General features: G+C 39.2%; 3 protein-coding genes and 3 non-coding genes across 8 annotated transcripts; all 6 read left to right on the top strand.

The window, feature by feature from the left end:
• Positions 1–2,351: 2,351 nt before the first annotated feature.
• Positions 2,352–11,316, top strand: kars1 (lysyl-tRNA synthetase 1). 2 transcript variants are annotated; one of them, XM_056607676.1, is made up of 15 exons: positions 2,363–2,462; positions 3,601–3,770; positions 4,012–4,156; positions 4,880–5,045; positions 5,149–5,242; positions 5,327–5,513; positions 5,927–6,052; positions 6,149–6,268; positions 7,045–7,207; positions 7,607–7,780; positions 8,763–8,848; positions 8,962–9,047; positions 9,226–9,352; positions 9,779–9,922; positions 10,215–11,316. In XM_056607676.1, the coding sequence occupies exons 2-15, from the start codon at positions 3,628–3,630 to the stop codon at positions 10,287–10,289; spliced, it is 1,836 nt and encodes a 611-aa protein (XP_056463651.1). In that variant the 5' UTR covers positions 2,363–2,462; positions 3,601–3,627; the 3' UTR covers positions 10,290–11,316. The 2 variants fall into 2 exon arrangements, with proteins under 2 accessions (XP_056463652.1, XP_056463651.1); XM_056607677.1 differs by lacking the exon at positions 3,601–3,770 and having other exon boundaries at positions 2,352–2,462.
• Positions 11,317–11,745: 429 nt separating this feature from the next.
• Positions 11,746–16,605, top strand: gcshb (glycine cleavage system protein H (aminomethyl carrier), b). The gene is made up of 5 exons (XM_056607678.1): positions 11,746–11,937; positions 12,965–13,044; positions 13,866–13,929; positions 14,024–14,155; positions 14,324–16,605. Exons 1-5 carry the CDS (start codon positions 11,787–11,789, stop codon positions 14,416–14,418), a joined length of 522 nt encoding a protein of 173 aa, XP_056463653.1. The 5' UTR covers positions 11,746–11,786; the 3' UTR covers positions 14,419–16,605.
• A 627-nt stretch (positions 16,606–17,232) lies between these two features.
• On the top strand, positions 17,233–20,032 carry rpl13 (ribosomal protein L13). Of its 2 annotated transcripts, none has more exons than XM_056608260.1 (6): positions 17,233–17,305; positions 17,736–17,853; positions 18,004–18,145; positions 18,520–18,693; positions 19,464–19,520; positions 19,831–20,032. In XM_056608260.1, the coding sequence occupies exons 2-6, from the start codon at positions 17,750–17,752 to the stop codon at positions 19,987–19,989; spliced, it is 636 nt and encodes a 211-aa protein (XP_056464235.1). In that variant the 5' UTR covers positions 17,233–17,305; positions 17,736–17,749; the 3' UTR covers positions 19,990–20,032. The 2 variants fall into 2 exon arrangements, with proteins under 2 accessions (XP_056464235.1, XP_056464236.1); XM_056608261.1 differs by having other exon boundaries at positions 17,303–17,452.
• LOC130404109 (small nucleolar RNA MBII-202) lies at positions 18,358–18,441 on the top strand. Its single transcript, XR_008904186.1, has one exon. It is a non-coding gene; the product is annotated as a small nucleolar RNA MBII-202 (small nucleolar RNA).
• On the top strand, positions 18,971–19,055 carry LOC130404110 (small nucleolar RNA MBII-202). The gene has a single exon (XR_008904187.1). It is a non-coding gene; the product is annotated as a small nucleolar RNA MBII-202 (small nucleolar RNA).
• On the top strand, positions 19,588–19,663 carry LOC130404103 (small nucleolar RNA MBII-202). The gene has a single exon (XR_008904180.1). It is a non-coding gene; the product is annotated as a small nucleolar RNA MBII-202 (small nucleolar RNA).
• Positions 20,033–22,130: the final 2,098 nt, after the last annotated feature.

Raw genomic sequence — 22,130 nt, 5'->3', positions numbered from 1 at the left:
AACAGTGTATTTCATTGTTTCCCGGTTTTGAAACCTTGTAAATGGGATTCTGCAAACAGGTGTTCATACATTGAGAAATAAGTTTTGAAAGGTTGAATATTTAGTTTTAAAAACTTGCAAAGGTGTACGTTTACGCCATTGCAACGTATTTTTTCAGAACTGACTTTTCAGAGTTTTGACCACATAGGTGCAAGCTTTGAGTCACGTGAATATTGGCAGTGTTCTGTCGCACCCTCGTTTTGAAACTCCTGACAGTCAAATCTGAAGAAAAAAAAAACGTTCCTGGGGGCGGGACCATTTAGCTCTAAACCTATTGGTTGCTCTCGGCTGACGTACATTCCAATCACATGTGCCGTTCACCGGGCTGTGCGTGATTGACAGTGCTCTGCCGATGAAAAAAATGTGATTGGAATGTACGTCAGTACATTCCAAGGGGTCAGACAACTATCATGCCATCGCAGTTCACCGCCCAGACTCTATGGAGCCAGTTTCCTGCCATAATTCAAACCTGAAAAAAAAAGTTTCAAAGGCTTGTAAGTCTGGGTTTGAAAACTCAACATCTTGTAAAAAAGGTTTTGCAACACTGAAAAAAGAGATTATGACCTGAAAAAATTCAAACAAAAATTCAAACATCTGTGAACATAATTTTGTGTTCTATTTTATCTTCTTCATAATTTTCACCAACACATTTTCAAAGTTCAAACAATTTCACCAGCGCATTTGCAGAGATTCAAATCTGGCACTGTTCTAACAGTGTATTTCATTGTTTCCCCGGTTTTGAAACCTTGTAATGGGATTCTGCAAACAGGTGTTCATACATTGAGAAATACGTTTTGAAAGGTTGTATATTTAGTTTTAAAAACTTGTAAAGGTGTACGTTTACGCCATTGCAAGGTACTTTTTCAGAACTGGTCAAATCTCTGAAAAGTCAATGCTTAAAAGTCAGTTAACGGCTTTCACAATCGCTAATCATTATCCGGCTAAAAGCTTTTATTGGCAGCATTTTTTAATATTGTTTTTAATGTTTAGAGGTCTCCTGGTTTAATGTTTCACCTGTATTAATGTCCCACTAACAGTAAGCTACCCATTAAGTTAGTATGCAACAGTTAGCTTATGCGTAGCTACGGTTGACTCGCTAGCTAGCCGTAGCGCCGATAGCTGTGTGAATGGTTGACTCGCAAACTACCCGTTATGGTCATGGACATGCAACCTGTACGTTTTGCTTTACTGGTGCACCAGTTTTACACACAACACTAACTGATTGATGTGTAATTAACAGGTGGGGACCAACATGGTGGAGTACATTCATCAATCCGAGAGGAGTCAACCAAGTCCTCATATTCTGTGCCTCGGAGATGAATTTAAGACAAGTCAAGCATGTACACGAGTGAGGGAGGGTGTAAAATACTTTCAATAAATCCATATTTAAATGCAAATTTACAGTGGTCTAATTGTGTTTGTATGAGTATGTGCAATTATTTGAGATTGCACAATCATTTATATTTTGTTTATATTTTATATCTGTATAGCCTACTAGGTATAACAATATAATAAACAGGCAACAATAACTAAATACTTTATATAGAGAGAGAGCAAGGCAATGAGACAAGAAATAACCCAGTTATTGGGTAGTATTTAACCCTGCAATTAATTTCACCCACTAGGTCAGGTCAAATAAACAACCCAGCATTCTGGGTTAAAAGCTGTAACCCAACACTTGGGTCAATCAACCCAGCAGGTGTTCTGTCCAATAGTGACCTAGTAGTTGGGTTAAGGTTGGGTTGTTTTTTAACCCAGCAAGGTCATTTTACAATCTGTTGATCTCTATTGTTCTTATGGGCGTTGTGAAATCCTTTCAGCATACTTTCACTTTCGACATGGTTGCATGATACTTTCACTTTCCAAATGACGGCCTTACTGTAAATACATAGTATGTTCTTCCCTCTCTAACCATACCAGACCCAAAATACCATTTGACACTACCCTCTCCCACTCTCTAACACAAAATACATCACTGCTGTACCTGTTTACTGTATTATACTGTAGTGCTTATGATGATAATTTCACACTGCACACTAAATTGCATATACAACCACTTTTTCTTCATACATTTGAATACTTTATCGTCATATTCATAATATGGTATAGTGTGCAGCTACTTTCTGTTTTTTTGCCTCGGTTCCAGGAGATAGTTTGATTCACTCAGAGAGAGAGAGAGGGTCTATTGTTAATTTTTCAATGATTAATTTAGCATTGGTAGCGCATATGATGTATTCAGCCAATCACGAGAACAGCACATAAAATAAACGCCCTCAAATGTGGTGGATAAATTCTGGGAGGACGTGAACGCCTCACGGAATCATCGCGTTTTCTTGAAGCGTGAGTACGGGTCTTTCTGAACGCTGCACGATCAAGAAGATGGCTGACGTGACCACGGCAGAGGAAGAGAAACTCAGCAAAAAGTATGTTTATTTACTCCTCTATATAAATTACACACTCAAATCCGACATGTACTTTTAATTAAGTGGCACTTTATATGGTTAGGATACATGCAACGGGATTGAATAACGCCATATCCTCTATTCTATTGCATCAGGTCAAAGCATGAGACCAGAGTTGTTCCTACAAGTCAATACGTTTCTATTTCAAATTGCATTTATTTAACAAGGAAAAAGGTTGTACAGTTATATCTAATTTAAGGGTAAACATATAATTCAATCCTCTGTGACATTTCTTAGTTACTCTCCCTTATTTTATTTTTAGTTACATTTTTAGATGCTGACTGAATTAATCGTGAAACGTATGACTGGAACAGGGATGAATTTCTTCTATCGTCATTATTTGACATAACAGAAAAATAGATATGCCATTTTAAAAACTGATGTACTCTATTTCTATTATGGGCGTTATCACTTCCTTTCACAATACTTTCACTCAATAAGAACCCACAGACCATCCTTCACTGCCCCCTTCCCAATAAGATCCAAAGACCACTGACATTACCCTCTAACCCACTCCTTAACCCAATAAGACCCCAAAGCCCATCTGACACTACACCCTAACCCCACTCTCTAACCCAAAATACATCTCTGCTGTGCCTGTTCACTGTATTATACTGTAGTGCGTAGTATTATAAAACATATGCTATCAATTAAGTGTCAGTGGATATGGTTAGGATTTATGCAACAGGATTTTATAACGGCATATCCTCTATTTCAGCAGGTCATAGCATGAGTCAGGAACTTTTACTACAAGTCAAATGTTTTTATTACAAATTGCTTTAATTTAACAATGAACACGGAGGGGGGATCCTTATGTCTAAGTTAAGTCTTAAAGTTTCATGACATTTCATAGTTTCTGTCCCTTATTCTATTTTAATTAAATCTTTAGGTGCTCACTGCATTAATCGTGAAACATTTGATTGACACAGCGATTCATTTATTCTGTCTTCCTTATTTGACGAAGCGTTTCGATGGAATTAAAAATAAGCCATTTAAAAAAAACGTTCTCTATTGTTCTTATGGCCGTTATGAACTCCTTTCTTTTCACACAATTTGCCAATGACAGATTTCCTGTGAATGTTTATGTCTCTCTTTCTAGGTCTCACCACTGTCTGCTGTAGCTGCAATGTTGTTTTCACTGGTCAGAGTGGCAAGGCAGCAGTTGTGCCAAGCCTTTGGGGTCAGGGGAAATGGGTTTAGATTTGCACTTCCCTGCTCAGCTTCAATCCCATCTCTAAGTCACAGCAATCGGTGGAGAGGTGACAAAAGGTTGGTGGCTTTTCCATTCCAATGAGAAAAACGACCAACCTTTTGTCCCAATACCAAATGACCCCTCCCCAAATCCATTCTAGTTCGATGCATGGTCTGGATGCTTGTATCCAAATGCACATTTGGCCATTGTTGAGCATCAGAAATCTTAAAAATGTATACACAAAGGTATACAAAGCTCCCTATAAATAACTAAGCACATCTTTTAATTAGATGTATATTGTGCATTTGCTTTTTTCAGTGAGCTGAAAAGACGAATGAAGGCTGACAAGAAGGCAGCTGACAAGGATGCAAAGGTTAAGGAGACTTTGGAGCAGAAGAAAGGATCCGATGGAGATGGTGACCAAAATGCTTATGGGGCAGATGAAGAGACTCTGGATCCCAATGTAAGCTTTGGTTGACACCGATGTTTCAGTAACTGTAAGATGTCTGTCTTTTTTTTAGACAAGTTCCAATATCAATTGTGTGTCCAAAAGGGGAATTCGCTGGGTTAGAATTTGCTTTCGGTTCGCCGTTTGCAATGTCTTTCATAGATCCAGAACTTTTAATAACTTTCCGATGTGTTCTGAATAGTCACACATTCAATAAAATGTGACTGTGACAGCCTGACAAGTTTTTAGTTAATCTACAGTTACGCAGATAATTCGAAACTATTGTCAGCACTTTTATTTTTGACTACCTCTGATGCATTTCTGGCGTGACTATATTATCTAGGTAGTCTACAAGGAGGTCACCTGTCAGTGGCCCATCACAGGTAGCTTTATTATCTCAGTGCTGATCCTGTTGTGTTGTTACCAGCACTCGTTTTGAATAAGCAACTACTCGGAACACATTGGAAATCTTTTGAAAGTAATTAGGTGTAGTTCCCTCACATAAATAGGGAGCCGGTAAACTCCCAATCTGAGCGCATGATTCTGAATATATAAGTAAACTAGGTCTGAATCTGGGCAAGACAGGCAAATGCCCATTTACAGATGTCTCGGCGTATCCCTTTTAAGAATCTAGACTAAACAGTTTCTCAAATAAAGAGGGCCTCAGTTTGACTTCAAATGTAAAGACTACTCCATGTTGAATTGTTGATGCTAATGCAAAGTTTCTTGTGTATGTAGCAATACTTCAAGATCCGTACCCAGGCCATCAATGCCCTCAAGGGCACAGCGGAGGACCCTTATCCTCACAAATACCATGTTGATTTGTGCCTCACCGACTTCGTTGAGAAATACAATCATCTGCAGCCAGGAGACCAACTCACAGATGTCGTACTCAGTGTTACAGGTACTATAAGATTGAGCAGTTTTCTGAAATTGGTCTGGTACTTTACATGTAGTTGTTTATTCACTTGCATAATAAAATATGTATCATATTATGTTTTATGCAGGCCGTGTCCATGCCAAGAGAGAGTCTGGTGCCAAGCTGCTCTTCTACGACCTGCGGGGAGAGGGTCTCAAGTTGCAGGTTATGGCAAACTCAAGGTGCAGGTTTGATCTTGGGTGAAACGCCACAAAGACCTCATATGGCACAGTGCTTCTTGTGCTTATTCATCATATCCTTCCCAGGACCTACAAATCGGAGGAGGCCTTTGTGGCCATAAACAACAAGCTGCGCCGAGGGGACATCATTGGCGTCCGCGGTAACCCCGGGAAGACCAAAAAGGGGGAGCTGAGCATCATTCCCGTCGAGATGACGCTTTTGTCTCCTTGTCTGCACATGCTGCCCCACCTGCACTTTGGGCTCAAAGACAAGGTAACCACGTGTGCCTGGAGCGACATCTGGTCAGTCGCTCTGGTGGTTCATCGTCGTGCAATTCAGCTCTTGCCAAAAGAGGAATTACTCAATATTTAAACATTCTAAGTGAACCATCTGCCATAAAAACGGTAGAATCATTAGATGCATTTGTTTTTCATCAATACTACTCGATGATCTATCAACAGACTGATGGTAGGCATGAGCGGTATCAAGGTGTACCAGGGGATTTAGAAATCTTGAATGTTGATTGTATCCATATCTACCACCTAATAATGACAAATACTCCCAATGTCAGTAGTACTACAAGATTTCCGTCATCTTTGTTTATTTTACCCAATGATGCTGTGGGATGTTGGAAATGTGTATGTTTTTAATTACGCTTTTAACATTTATCCTCTTATGCTCTAAAGGAGACACGCTTCCGTCAGCGATACCTGGATCTGATCCTCAATGATTATGTGAGGCAGAAGTTTTTAACGCGTGCGAAAATCATTACATACCTGCGGCGCTTCCTGGACGAGCAAGGATTTTTGGAGGTGAATAATTTACTTGTTAACAGACAAAACCAGGATAAGGATGTAATTCAAAATGTCTCGCAGTTGAGCTGAATAACACGTTTTCTGTTTCTTAAGATTGAGACTCCAATGATGAACCTCATTCCAGGAGGTGCGGTGGCTCGTCCATTTGTCACATACCACAATGATTTGGACATGAACCTCTACATGAGAATCGCTCCTGAACTCTACCACAAGGTAGAGCACGCCATTTAATCCCTGGAGGTTTATCAGATAAACCAGTCCATGGTTTCTCCCCAAGTAATGTTATAGTGGCACTGCGCAGCCACGTCACATTTGAAAATAGAAGTACTGTGTTGACATTTAGTGGAGGTCGTCGTTTTTCCCCCGCTTAATTACTGAGGGTTAATATTGAGAGATGGTCTATTGCCTGATCCAGCCGATCAGTTAATTTAAGGGTGTAGAATATTTAAATTAGTATTTTGCACTGCCGAACACTGACATCTGGTGGTCCTTATCTAAAGCGGAGGCACCAAGCGTTGTGAGTCACCAAAAATAAATAGTTGTGCTATTTCCCTGCGCTCTAGCACCACCCAGTGTCATAGCATGATGTATACTGTAACTAATCATTTTCATTCATACTGTGATACAAAGATTTGGCTACAATGCCCAGCGCCACTGTTGGGACACGCTGATGTGACCTCCATCCGACATTCCATTGAGCTTCTTGTCGAGCAGCCTCAGCAATGTGTATAAGTTATCAAACTGTTAGTATCAATCTGCTGCACACTGAGGATGATAACCGGCCGGTTTCTCGTTAAGGCTTAGACAGTGAACATCGCTGGACTTCTGTCTGCTGGTGGACAAATATAAAAGTCTTTCAGTCCAATTGAGGTAGTTTATTGTACATAAACTACCTTGGATCCTTTAATCCAAACTGAATGCAAATTCTCAGCAGCTGTTATTTATTTTTCATTTTGATGGTAGATTTCTCACGTCCGTTCCCTTTTCAGATGCTTGTGGTTGGTGGAATAGATAGGGTGTATGAGATCGGGCGCCAGTTCAGAAACGAGGGCATCGATCTAACTCATAACCCTGAGTTTACCACCTGTGAATTCTACATGGCGTATGCAGACTATAACGACCTGATGGAGATCACAGAGAAACTTCTCTCGGGTAAATATGCAGTTGGCGTGCTATATTGTATCTGTTTAGTAAAAGACAGTTTTGTTTAAAGGAATCATTAGTTTATGCAGTTTTTAAAGATGCTATTTTTAAATTGTATAGAGCAAGAGCAGAACAGTGTGGAAGAGAGCAAGCTCTCTTCCATACCTTCCTGCTCTTCTTTCACAGAAGCTGGGTTTTCGTTGCAGACTGCTGTTTTTTTTCAAAACTACCATATAAAGCAGTATTCTCTTATAAAGTAGCGAGTGTCTGTTTCCCGTTTGACTTTATTATTTTTGAATAGAATATTTTTTATTATGCATTATAGAAATCGAATTCAATCATGGACTTGGTAAGAGCTCAGGTTTTTTTCAACCACTCAATGGCCATGTATGTACTGCTTCTCGTTAGGGATGGTGAAGCACATCACCGGAGGGTACAAGATCACCTATCATCCGGAGGGTCCTGAGGGACAGGCCTACGAGATCGACTTCACCCCTCCCTTCAGAAGAATCTGCATGACCGGGGACCTGGAGAAGGAAATGGGCGTCAAGTTCCCATTGCCGGAAACCTACGACAGTGACGGTAAGATAATGGTGAATGTATGGCAGGTCCCATGTGTAATAAAAAATATATACATACAGATTAGTTGGCCAAAACCGAGAGCTGTTGTGTGAGAACAGGTTTGTTAATCAATGGGAAGGATGATTACTATGATCAGTACAGTAAATTAATCTGAGAGCTGTGAATCTACTAAAGTAACGGCGTCTTCTTGCATACTATGGCAATATATCTATGGTTTTTTTACATCATTATAAATGCTATATTATTATGGCATTTTTTAATAAATTGAGATTTCCCATGGTTAGCATTTCAGATTCGTATTTTCAGTTTAAGATTACTTCTTTTTTTTTTTGTTTATGGTAAACTATTGATCATTTATTTTATGACTATAAGATGCAGAATGAATATAATAAAAAAGTATAAGAAACTTGTATTGCTCCTTTTTTTTTTTTACTAAGATAGGTGCGGGATTGTTGCAGGACCATTCTTGGCGAATTCAAGTCTTTAAATGCAGACGAGGGGCTCTTTTTAAGATATAGCGTATTATATTTACAATCTAAAGATTGTGGCTTAAGAGCAAAAGATTTCCTGTACCTTTGTGCCCAGGGCCATAGACGTGAGAACACTTTGTACATTCCCTACAAAGTGGACATATTGTTTGCTTCATGTTGAGACTGGTGATTTGTCTGTATCCTTGAATGGCTTCAAATCCTGGTTTTCGGAACCCCTAACCTTCACTTGGAGTTGATGTACACGAAGTTCAGACAGATCAGCCCTCCGTTTATACTAACTATTTTTATGCAATTATTGTCAAATCTTCGGATTTAGTTTTAGTAATTGAACCTAAGGTAGCCAGAGATGAAGTTGGACTCTATTTTTAATTAGAAAAACATTTTAGCCTAATAATTTCACATTGTTAATCTATACTGGTTTATCTTGTTGTATGTCATCTTGTTTGCCTAATTTGTTGGTTTTAGCTTAAAGCTCCTTCCTCTTTATCTAGAGACTCGCAAATTCTTTGATGACCTGTGTGCACAGAAGGGAGTGGAATGTCCTCCACCCAGAACCACAGCTCGTCTCCTTGACAAGGTCTGTTCATGATACATATCCGCGCCTAGCCCTCGCAGTCCGAGTTAATATGTTTATCTTTTTTAATTATATATATTCTTTCCAAATTGTTCATCAGTGTTTTGTTCCTGCAGTTGGTGGGAGATTTCCTTGAGGTCACGTGTATCAACCCTACATTCATCATGGATCATCCACAAATCATGAGTCCACTGGCCAAATGGTAAGGAACTTGGGTTGTTCTTCTCCAGTATCTGCTTTTTGAGAATTTATTTTGGTACTTGTGTACAGCCCAGCATTCAATAATATTGAATGCTTGTCAAATCATCAGAGTCCTGCTCTTCAACTTTAGTTGAACAAGAAAGTGTGTATCAACTACTTGTGCTCTGCTTTGGCTACAGGCACAGAAGCAAGAAGGGTCTGACTGAGCGCTTTGAGCTCTTTGTGATGAAGAAAGAGATCTGCAACGCCTACACCGAGTTGAATGATCCCATCAGACAACGGGAGCTCTTTGAGCAGCAGGCCATGGTTTGTGAAACAAGTGGACTTTTTCTTGTTTGTAAAGTGTAAGGGGCAAATGCAAATAGCACATTTCTAACCTGTGGCCCGGAATAGCACTCAACAGATCCTCACATTCACCCATTCCTACACCCATTCATGCACTAGGGAACAGCCAACTTGTTGGTAGCAGTTGGGCTTAGGTGTCCTGCTCCAACGCTTAGCTAGGAGGATCAGGGAATCAAACCAGCAACCTGCCGGTTGCCAAGCGATCTGCCCTACCCCCTACCGCCCATTGGTTCACAAATGAAAAATCTTTGATAACAGGACAAATACACCAACCAATGTGGAAACTAATGCTAACCAATGCATAGAAATGCAATGTTATTATTAGTGTTATGTTTTATTTGTCATCAAGTTGTATAATTAGAATATGAAATGTGTACTTGTCACCAGGCCAAAGCAGAGGGTGATGACGAGGCTATGGGTGTGGACGAGACCTTCTGTACAGCGCTAGAGTACGGTCTGCCACCCACCGCTGGCTGGGGCATGGGAATCGACCGGGTCACCATGTTCCTCACGGACTCTAACAATATCAAGGTAAAGCCATGTTTCTGAACCACTGCGAATAATGAATAAATAACTGTTGATTTATAAAAAAAATTCCTTCATATCAGCAAAGCTATCATTTTAGTCACACACGTGAGCAGAATGGTCTTTGAGCAGAGCACCGCGGCCTTTATCACAGTGATGGTCTCAAATGGCTCAGGGTTCAAATTGCCCTCATTCTCAAACAGGCTAATCAGACACTGGGTTGAACTTTGATCGGCCGTTGGGTGAAGTGTGCTGCTGGTTCTAACCTTGACGTGTTCCTAATTGTGTCGCTTTGCAGGAGGTACTCCTTTTCCCCGCCATGAAGCCCGACGACAACAAGGCGGCGCCGCCCACTGAGGGCACCTCTGTTTAGTGCTGTTGCCTTTCACTGTCTGGAGACATGCAGGCTTTGGAATGGGATTGAATCTGTGCACTCCCATTATATAAGTCTCAACATTATAGCTTTGCTTCAAGTTATTTTTGTCACAGCGTTTTCACAAAAGTTACGCAAGTTACATTTCTGTCCGATTCGTTTTTGTAATGAATTAACAGGGATTTGTTGATTTTATTGTTCTTTTAATTGTGATCACATACACTGTCTCCATCTTTTTCAGAAGTATACGGAAGCATTTCATCCCATAAAACCTGTTCATGTATGGTTTATTTGTGACATTAAAGGGGACATATTGTACCACCAGGTATGAGTGTGATTAGCCTTACAAGCCGTTTCGAAAATCACTAGTGGGCGTGTCTACCTAGATCTGTGCTGGATAGATAAGTCTACCAGCCTACCCAGTGGACTGAAGTAAACGTTGCTCATCTATCCAGCACAGATCTAGATAGACGCACCCACTAGTGATTTTCGAAACGGCTTGTCCCCTTTAAGGGCTGGAAGTACAGTGTGGAACATAGGAATACAAATGCAAAAGATGTTGTCTTGATCCTTAAAATAAATTAATAAATTACCCTTCACAAAATTAGCAAATGTTTCATGTGGCACAAGGTATATACTGATAGCCTGGTCCTTCCAGACTCTCGTACTTCATTTCACTTGTACAGAGAGTCTGGACCTATTCAATTGACAAACGTTAACTCGCATGAAGGCGGGTGTCTTGAAGTTTAATACTAATGGATCTGCCCAGTGCCACTGGATCTGCCATGACCAATCGCTAACGTTTGGCCGGGAATCACGTTTTGCGCAGGCTGTAAACAAACCAAACACTGTGCGTGAAGACCAAGACCTAGTACTGAAGGGAAATTCAAATTGAGCAGGAGTACTTAGGCAGGCGGAGCCAGGCTAATATACTGATTGGTAAGAATGTCAAATTTTCGTCATGGTGCTCATAGGATAATTGGTCAAGATTAGAATGGAACCACATAATAAAGATCATACAAATATATACTTGGTTCTGTGTGCATAATTTGTTATACAATCTATAGTGGTCATTGGGTGAATTCTAGTTAAAGCCCAGATGAGGCTTTTGTGATTGTTGCTTTGATTGATGTTTTCTATAAATCCCTTCGATATTTTCTGAAGCCCTGGCTCAAAACCCTTTTTGGTCTCAAATTAATTGGATTTTGTTGAGTTTTATATAATGGACATATTGTTTGCAATTAAGCTTATTGATTATGCAACAGAAGAATCTCTTTCACAGATTATTTCTGCATCATGGTCATTTTATTTGAGTTAACTAAAGTAAACTTGATCTGGAAATCTTTACGTTCTGTTCAACATACCTGCAACCAGTTACCGGTAGATTCGTAGATGCAGAGTTTTGCAGTCATGGGGTGGTGCGCAGAAGTGATGCGCGTTCATCTCGCGGTCAAGCCCTTGTGCACTGTGCAGTCGGTTGATCGTCACTCAGTGAAGATGGCGATGAGAGTAGCACTCCGCTGCGTTTCTGCAAACTTTTCCCACAAGGGTCCCCGTCTCTCGCACCTACCACAGATTTCAGCGGCTCTGCAGTTAAGGAGGACTGACCTCACACGGACGTTAAGTACCACCTCACAGTTGTCCACAGGTAAAGTCTTTGGAGTGTTTATCTAAAATAAGCGGTGTGTTTTACATTGAGGATGGACACTCGTTCCCCTAGTTTAGTGGGCGACACGGCGTCAGAAGACAGTGGGGGTCAATCTCCCACGGTGCATAGCAAATAAGAGAATAGAACATAGAATTACAAAATAAATCTGACGAGTTTACGAAATTGTGTTATGCTACTTTTTTTCTTCTGGAAAATATTTAAAATCGAACCAAATTGAGAATCACGTGTTTCAAGTAGTGTGCTGGTCTCATAAAAAAAATGCTTAGTTAAGAGACATTTATCTGTCTGCCCCATTCCGTAATTCATTATTAGGAAGGGGAAAAGCGGAAATTGGACATTGGCCAGTCTGGAATGATAGGCTATTACATGACAAGTAAATCGGTAGCAGAACAATAGTTTATTATTGAGTAATTGATCAGTGAGAAGAAGTCACAATTTCTGTTCAAGGTGTTAATGGTAGCAGAAGGCCTAAAAGATGCCAGATTTGTCATAGATGCGAACAGCGGTTTAGGCAGGGGCAAAATGAGAGCACTCTCCCGGGACCCTCTCATATTGTCCGGCCATGCCTCAGCATCTTGCACAATTCACAATCTGGTTCAAACCTGTATTTTTCTGCATAATCTTTTGCCACTGCAGAAGTGTTAGTGTGGTTTTCCCTGGGTGTCATAAAGACAGCTCTTCAAATGTATATCATTTGATTGGCTTCCTTATTCTTTACACGAAGTTACACATATATTCATTCATATTATATATTGTGTCAACTCTATTATATACTTTCCGAACAAGATGAGAGACGCAAACCATCATGCATAGTTGTTATTTGGCATGTATGTGTGAAAATGTTGCTTGCTTTAATTTAAGAATGAAGGAAATTGAATTAATCGGTATCATTAGAAGACACAGATGATTAACTAAAAATACATTAGGTTCTCTGTGAATACCTAATTAAAGCTGTCGATGCTGTTCAAACTTATGATTGTTAACCATCTTTCGAACTTTTTTGCAGCTCTAAAGTTTACAGATAAGCACGAGTGGGTCCAAGTAGATGGTAAAGTCGGCACTGTCGGCATCAGCAACTTTGCTCAGGTAGGCTGTTGCATCCATAGTGATATTAATCATTGATTAATTGTTCAGTGCTTGAAGTCTTTGTCGCTATTTAGTGCCCTTTGCCCACTACCACAGCAACAGTAGGAAGGAAATGTACTGTTTTATGATTATTGCTCAAAAAGTCATCACTGCACCAGAGTTCAATGGTGTGCAGACCTTCAAAAGAAGGATTTATTGCACACGAATACTGCACATTTAGGCTATTGATGAATTGTTTACAATTATTTTGATTTCCTTTTGATTTCATTTCATGCTTTTGCACACTTATTACAAATGGGTTGTATTTGCAGATAAGTTGATCTTGCTTGGTTGTCATTCCTGAATTTCATAGCAAATAGTAGTGTCTTACATTTCTCTACCATTGAATCAGTGGCTTAACAATATTGAAGCTTCCTGTCTGACATGTGGCATGTAACCAAATCAAATGTCATGAGTGGCCATTATTTTTGCACTTCTATTTCAAACAATACTCTGTGATAATATATGATAATGATGATAAAAAACTAAATTGGCATTTTATTTATTTATAAATAAGATCAGTATTACTCAAAAACATATTTAATAATGGATAATATAGTATTTAGATCCCTATACATATACATATATATCCCTTATGCCTCCGCCTCCCTGCTCTTTATTTTATTGTGAATATATTTACCCCAATTCTCAAGGAGTTTAATAACACAATTCATTATTGTACTCAAATAATTGACACTAAACATCATTCACAGCATAAATATCCTCTGAATTTCCCTTGATGAGAGCACCCTGATAATCAGTGCTTCATGTTTCGTTAACAGGAAGCCTTAGGGGATGTGGTGTACTGTGGCCTTCCTGAAATTGGTCAAAAGCTGGAAAACATGGGTAAGAGAGTTGCAGACAGTATTATTTAGTGGATCAACAGGACAGGGGGGGCCAGCATTCTCATATTGTGACAATTGTATCTTTTGTGTTGCAGAGGAGTTTGGGGCTTTAGAGAGTGTGAAAGCTGCCAGTGAGCTGTACTCTCCACTGACTGGGGAGGTGACTGAGGTCAATACCGACCTGGCGGAAAATCCATCACTTGTGAACAAGGCCTGCTACAAAGAGGGTAAGTAATTATATTAGCAGTATATTTCATGTGGTGATCACCAATAACTTTTACTTAAAAATGTGCTGAAAGAATGCAGTATACTATTGTTATCGTTCTACTCACATACTCCTGGTGGTCTGTGCCAGAATACAGGTGGTTGGTTAATTATGACTTTGTTTCTTTCAGGGTGGCTTATCAAAATGACAATTGAAAACCCCTCAGAACTTGATGGCCTCATGGACGATGCTGCCTATGAGAAGTTTATTAAATCTCTTGAATAAATTGGATATGACTAAATATCAATAGACATACAGGCCAAGGCTGGTAATGAAATCAAAATCAAATTGCTGCCGTGTTGACTAACATCTGATTTGAGACTTCTCAATTACGATATTTATTTTGATTCTGGATTTATGTAAAATAATCAAAATAACCAAAAATGTTGTCGTATAATGTCACATTAATAACTTTGATGTAGATGGAAAGGCCTTTTCTATCCACGACACAACCTCAGGGGCATGTGATCCAACCTTGTAGGTTTATCTGTCAAGTTTTTGTTGTTCTTCAAATAGCATAATTCTTGTGTGATGCACAAAAAGGGATTGTAAATGCTCTGTATCAGATACATTAAATTACACCCGCTTTAACTTTTTTGATTGTTTTTGTCACAAAAGAAACCATACCATCTCTAGGACTCAAATGGTATCCAAATGTATTACTCATATAATTGTCCTACTTCAGCACACAACTGAAATTATATGAACACTAGCAGCTTGATGTTCTAGTGATTGAGAACGTCAAGGACATGGGTTGCAATCCTGAACAATCTGCCTCTTGTTGCCATTTTATCTTTTATCTGACCTTTGCCCTCCGTTTAAGATAGACACAGTTTGCAAAAGCGAGGTTGATCAATAATTAATGGGACAGGGGTTTTGAAAACGAAGTGAATATGCTTGATATAAGCCTAAAATATAAGCAACGGCATGCAAAATCTGACTAAGAAAATGCAGTTATGTTGACATCTCTGGGGGTCAATCAATTTACTTTGCCTGCTTTCAAAGTTTGAATTGCTTATTCAAATAATCACATAACAAAAGGTTTAGATTGATATTTCTATGGAAATAATTCATCATGCAAATATTCAGACAGTAATTCAATCAACAAAATCATAATCTGTCAGTCAGCTGTTTCTTACAGGCGATAGCTTTACTTACCAATTCCCAAATTAAAGTTATAGAATTAGTACTCAGCATTATTTTTAACTAAATCTCTTGGATTAGTTTTTAATTAGAATAATGTAGATCTTTCTTTGAAAATATTGACAGAGACTCAACTGTAATAAATCTCAAGGTGGACCATCTCTGTCAGTGATGGGCCGATGATGCAACAACGAGGGAGGAAGAATAGTAATCTCATGAGCACCATTCTTTTTCCAGATGGGATTTACTGCTGTGGACTGAAATGATTCTGAAGATGGTCATGGCAACGGACCTGCTAAAGTGTTGGTAGACAACATCAAGTGAACTGCAGATTCATTCAAAGGTTGCCAATTTTGTCAGATCAACCAGAAAGATAAAGCTCATATAAAATAAAGATGAAAGATGAAACTATTCTACATGGAGTGAAGATAGATTGTGCACACTCTTTCAGATTGACTTTCCCCCGATCAAAGGTACACTGAGCATACTAACTCAGTCAGCACCCATAATGGATGGTGCCTTGGGTATATTAATTATACCTGATTAACAATCCCGATTGTTGAGTTGGTCAGGTAGCACTCTTACAGATGTCAGGCCTAGGGTTGAGTTAAATTGTTGAAATAAAGAACAGTGTCATACATAAAATTCACTTCTATTCTTAGTTGGTAGAAAATAAGAACAATATGTAATTTGCTATTCTAGGCTTGCAACATAAGCCATTTAAGCACTCCACAAATATTAAGATATGGACGTAATATTTAGAATTTAGATATTGATCATTATTTATTTATTGAATACAAATTTAAATTGTGATGCTATTGGGCCATAGTGCTGCATTCAACCCTGTTGACCACTCAATACTTTTGGAAGGATATAAAGTTGGGTTTGGCTTTCCGGCACAGTCCTGGTTCATGTCATATATACAAGAAAGGAATTACTTTGTCTCCATTGGTAACTATGTATCTGAACTAACCACCGTGATGGGTGGTGTCCCCAAAGGTTAAGCCCTATACCAGGTTATTCAACCTCCATGCTCTCACTTAGCCAAATTATTCAAAATAACAACATTGCTTACCATTGTTATGCAGACGACACACATCTATATAGACCTATCACTATCAAAACTGAGATAATTGTTTTCAGGGCCAGAGATGAGGGACTGACATTTTGCTTACACCTTGGGTGCCTCTTCTTGAAACCAAAAACCAGACTAGAAATCTTGGTGTTCAAGACTTCAAAAAATTGTCCATTAATTTCTAACTAGAAGGTTCGATTATTGTAAAGTTCTCTTTGCAGGCTTTCCAAAAAAAAAATTACACCAATTCGGCATGTGTATGAAATGTGCTAAATAAAGTTGTCTTGACTTGACTAATGGATTCCATTGAATTCGGTCAAACCGTTAGAGAATGCTAAGCAATATTTAGGGTTTGGCTGATAAAGATAATTTGCACTTTTTACCTATGCTACTTTTAAAAAATGAATGTATAAATAAATACATAACAATATCTTCGTATTAACTTCTTATCTATTGCATCTTCATCGATGAGGCACTATCATTTAAAGAATGTGGAACATGGATACTTTGCATTATAAGACACATGTATATGCTCCCTTGGAATATTCAGTCTCCTCTTGAATGAAATGTGCTCGGTAAATTTACTAGAAGAAAAGCAATGTATAGTATATTTGGCAACAAGTGTACAAATACGTAGAAAATAGTTCACACATGCGCAGTTCAGTCGCGAAATGAAGACATACGATACTTTTTTTTTAGATAAAATAAAAATGCTAATCAATTAAACTAATTGCTTGTGTGGTTTTATGACGAAGGTTAATGTGGTTTATTATTTTGTAAAAACGAATAATTGTGTAAAAACTCCCTCGTCATACGATTGGCTGGTTGATATATTTCCCACAATACACTGCCTTTCTACTTCCTTTTCTTTTCGGCCATTTTCCGCCCCAGACGGTATGTCAATATAATCTCTACTATTTTACAAATAATCTTCAACAATCCTCTTGTTTCACTTTATGTAGACTAATTTCATGCATTTAATCCGAAAGTGTACACGGTATTCGTTAAAATAGTGTGAACATTTTAGCAGTTAAGTGCTAGGTAATGCTGTTTTTGTGGGTTAGCTTGTGAAGATGTACACATCAGTAGCGCTATCATGCTTAGTCGTGGCGTTTAAGTTGGCAACATTGCTGTACTCTTGTTTTCATTTTTATTTCTGAATGACTCAAAACAGTTGCGGACTATTAATTTCGTTTAGTCAATTTGTATTAAATGTTGAAGACGTTGTAGAAACATTGCTCCTAGCTAGCTCGGTTGTTTTCGGCTAGCAGGGCTATCAACTGTTCCAGCGTGTGCTAATGAACGGTGTCTTAATGTGTTACAGGGAAGTAGGCAACCATGGCTCCCAGCCGTAATGGAATGATCCTGAACCCCCACTTCCACAAGGATTGGCAGAGGAGAGTACAGACATGGTTCAACCAGCCAGCCAGGAAGATCCGCAGGTAAATGCTGTTCCACTGCCACATATCGTGCGAGCACCATTAGCCCTGTATCGTACTTGGTTTTATCCTGGTTTATTATAAATCTCACAGTAAGGCCTATGTATGTGCTTGATTGCCATTTTCTGAAAACCTAAATCTTAACCCTGGCAGACGTAAGGCCCGTCAGGCAAAGGCCCGCCGTGTTGCTCCACGGCCTGTCGCTGGACCCCTGAGGCCGATGGTCAGGTGTCCAACCATCAGATACCACACTAAAGTTCGTGCTGGACGTGGCTTCACACTGGCGGAGATCAAGGTAATGTATAATCTATAGGTAAAGAATCCCACATAACAATTTCTTGCCTCTACGTGCGTCTGACATTGTCAAGTCATGGGTGGTAAAGTAACTTGAATGATCGGACATAGGATGTCATTGCAATTGGTGTTTTTCTGTGCACCCTTTAAGGGGGATAGCCCCTTTCGATTTCTCATCCCACCCCTCATGTCTAGTGCATTGCAGCAGTCAAATGATGACAAATCTCCGGAATCTCTGTACTACTTTGATGAAAATCTTTTGAACCTTTTATCTGATGACTGCCTGTTTATGTCAACCAAGTGATAATCAACAACGTAATTCATGAAGGAATATTTCCCATAATATATATTAATCATGTTTTTTTCCACATATAGGCAGCTGGCATTCACAAGATGACCGCCCGCACTATTGGCATTGCAGTGGATCACCGCCGTCGTAACAAATCCACGGAGTCTCTGCAGGCCAATGTCCAGCGCCTGAAGATCTACCGCTCCAAACTGGTCCTGTTCCCCAGGAAGGCATCTGCCCCCAAGAAGGGAGACAGCACTGTAAGTGACTTATAAGAACAGACGTTGACTATATGTATAATTAAGTTTATCATCAATCAATTTTAATGGCCCATTCAGCGACTGCCAATGTAACTGAATAACATTTGACCTACGTATTCCAACTTTAAACTCTTGGTCTACAGGTTCCGCATTAATTGGTCTAATCAGAATCAAGACCAAACTACTGTTTTCCTTCTCTACTTGATAGACTCATGTGCAGGACTTCACTTTACCACAATGTGTAACAGAATAATTTTAACCACATGCAGCAGTCAAATGATGACAAATTCTCCGGAATCTCTGTACTTCTTTGATGAAAATCTTTTGAACCTTTTATCTGATGACTGCCTGTATGTGTCAACCAAGTGATAATCAACGCACAGAAAGTAACATCTGTTTAACATTCTGATACAAGTTTACAGCTGTTCAAAACAAGTAAAGCCGGCTCAAATGTATACGTTTTCCTGTTTTTAAGGTAGTAAGCCTTGAAATGTATTGAACGTCTTAAGTCTTCAACGCTTTTTCACTGAGCCCCAGAGCTCAACTAGAGCTTACACAAGACTTGCTTCCATTTTCTGCCTTGCATTCATTGTAATATCAATCTAGCCTCATTGTCAGGCTTACAAGCCAGACATGGAAGGCATTCAATCAGACAATGTTTGCAACTGTCAAAGGGTTAATGAAGCACAGCGGTTGAACCCCATGTCCTTCAGTTATATTAAACTATTGGTCTAAGATCTTGCACTTTCTAATAAACTTTTTTTCTTCAGGAGGAGGAAGTCAAGATGGCCACTCAGCACATGGGTGTACTTATGCCCATCAAACCGGTAAGGCTGATGCACCACCTCACGCCTTTCTTTGTTGCCCTTGTGTTGTGCATTGCAGCAGTCAGGTGATGACAAATCTCCGGAATCTCTGTATTCCATTGATGAAAATCTTTTGAACCTTTTTTCTGATGACTGCCTGTTATGCTACTTAAATGATCAGATGCTTTATGCTGTCATTCAGGACTCACTTGATGGAACAAACAAAATGTTAAATGTTTCAAAGCTCTAAACTTCATCAAATATATTGATTGTCGTGTCATTTGTATGTATTGTGTGTTGAGTTTTCTTTTTCTTGTTCCTTCCACCTCAGGCCCACAAGAAGGAGAAGGCACGCGTCATCTCTGAGGATGAAAAGAACTTCAAGGCCTTCGCCAGCCTGCGTATGGCTCGTTCCAATGCCCGTCTTTTCGGCATTCGTGCCAAGAAAGCAAAGGAGGCTGCAGAGCAGGATGTGGAGAAGAAGAAGTAATAATCTTGCTTTGGGACTTTGCAAAATAAAATGTACAAAAGATCTTTGCGTAATGATATACTTAATTTTAAAAGATCAAGATTTTGGCAGGTCCTCTATTCTCCATCTAACCTGGTGGTTTTTTTAGGATGGATAATGGCCAATAATGTGGGGTTGAAGTTTTCACTTGCATTAAGCGGGTTTGAAAATAATCTCCTAAACAAATGCTAATGTAAGAACAAGCCTGATTTTAGATAACATTGTCAGGGACCAATAAGACCTTTTGAAGTGTCAACCAATGAACATTATGGTACTTTCCTGAACCTGGCTATGCCTTCTGGTTTTACAAACACTGGGCTGGCCATAGGTCATTAGCCCAAGGACTGCCTGTACATTTATAAAATCGTTTTTCAGGCAGCGGTTATGCGTTAACTTCGAGTGTGCTGCAGTTGCCACCAAAAAGCCCTAGGTGGCTCTATACACAAAGGTGTCCATTGCAACTTATTTGTGTGCATTCCATTGGGGTGCTATTTTTAGAAGCTACTTTCAATAATCGACAAACCTGCAGTTTAACAAGTCGATGAGGGGCTGCACTATTTAAAAAAGGCTACCTGCAAAGTTGAACTACGTTTTGCATTCCATGTAAAGGGTTGGTTCAGTGAAGTCTTGTCGAGTCCTTCAGAAGTATATACAGCAGTCCTTCACTTGAATCAGATGTTTTAACAATGACTACCATTTCGACTAAATAGCCCCCACTTAAATTGACTAAACTTTTGAGCGGCGAGTACAATATTTACGGGCAGGCTTTGTGAGGTGACTTGCTGTTTTGGAAAGAAATAAGATGTGTAAAAAGGGTGTTTTTTTAGATACTGATGTATGTAGTTATCATTTGGAGGTCATGACATCGGACATTGAGAACCTTTTCAAAGTAATTTTATCCCCCTTGAATGAACGAGGTGGGTCATTAGAATTCAGGGCTTTGTGCAACAAACCTATAGTCAATATGTTATTGGAAATAGTGTAACAAATCTTGAAGCAGTTATCTCATCAGTCTTACAAGAGTTGACACAATTCCATTGCTCGATATGAAGCAGATCTTTGTTACATGGTTTTCCCTGAAGTGATCCTAGAGCATTGATTATAATGGCCAAACTTAGTAGTGCTGCAGTAGTAAAGTAGTTATCGAGGGGATCGAGGAAATGAACCCGGATTGAGGAGACTCATTTAATTAGGTTACTAGGGTTAACGTTTTGCTGACTGAATTGTTCTTAACATTTAAATGTTAATCGATCAAATATTATATGCATACCTTTTATGTCATGAGTAGGCCACATACATTGAATGGAAGGGGTTTAAGAAAAAAAATTGAAATACGTCTCGTAATGTTTCACAAGGTATTTTACGTTCGTGTGGTTGCAGGAGTCATTTACAGGTGCCTGCATATTAATCTCGGCTCCACCAGCCGCTGCCCTGCCTCCCAGCTGTCTGGCCAACTGCCCATGTCGATCCTTATTTACGAACAAAAACACAGACAGAATTATCCCATAGGCCTACACTTAAATTAAAACATTTTGAGGCGTGTTGAGCTGCACTTATATTCTAGGCAATTTAACGCGCTAAATAGGCTATATAAATCGTATTGTGTTTTACTGGCATGTCGGCGTTGTAGCCAATTAGAACTGGATCAATATGCAATATAGACCTTTCTTTGATGTTTAGGCATAAATTCTGCATTAATTATATCTAAGGAATGGAGCCCACTACTCATTCGTGACATTTATTTGTATTGTTTATTTCGGTGTAATGTTTGTATATTTGAGTTGGCCTATACAAATTGAAATTATTCTAATAAGGTATTCAAAAGATTTACATCAAATAGGCTATATCATGCTGTTCAAAGCTAATTTAGACATTGAGGCATGACAGAATATATTAGCCTACCCATATATAATAGCAGGTTAGGCAGACTTTTCTCTATAAACGGCTAATTCTAAAATTCCGACTATAACTATATTATTCAGGTGGTTGTTAGTTGTGTTATTAGATGTTCTTGATTGTTTTTGGCCAGTAATGAAGTCTTGATGCTGTTCGTTTGTTTGGAAGAAGTAGCTCCTGGCAGCAATGTAGGCTACATTACTCGCTGCTGATTTATCCACTCCCAT

The sequence above is a fragment of the Gadus chalcogrammus genome, chromosome 14 (assembly GCF_026213295.1).
Source record: "Gadus chalcogrammus isolate NIFS_2021 chromosome 14, NIFS_Gcha_1.0, whole genome shotgun sequence".
Lineage (NCBI taxonomy): Eukaryota > Metazoa > Chordata > Actinopteri > Gadiformes > Gadidae > Gadus > Gadus chalcogrammus.
Note: the sequence above shows the minus strand (reverse complement) of the source record. Positions and strands in the feature narration are given on the sequence as shown.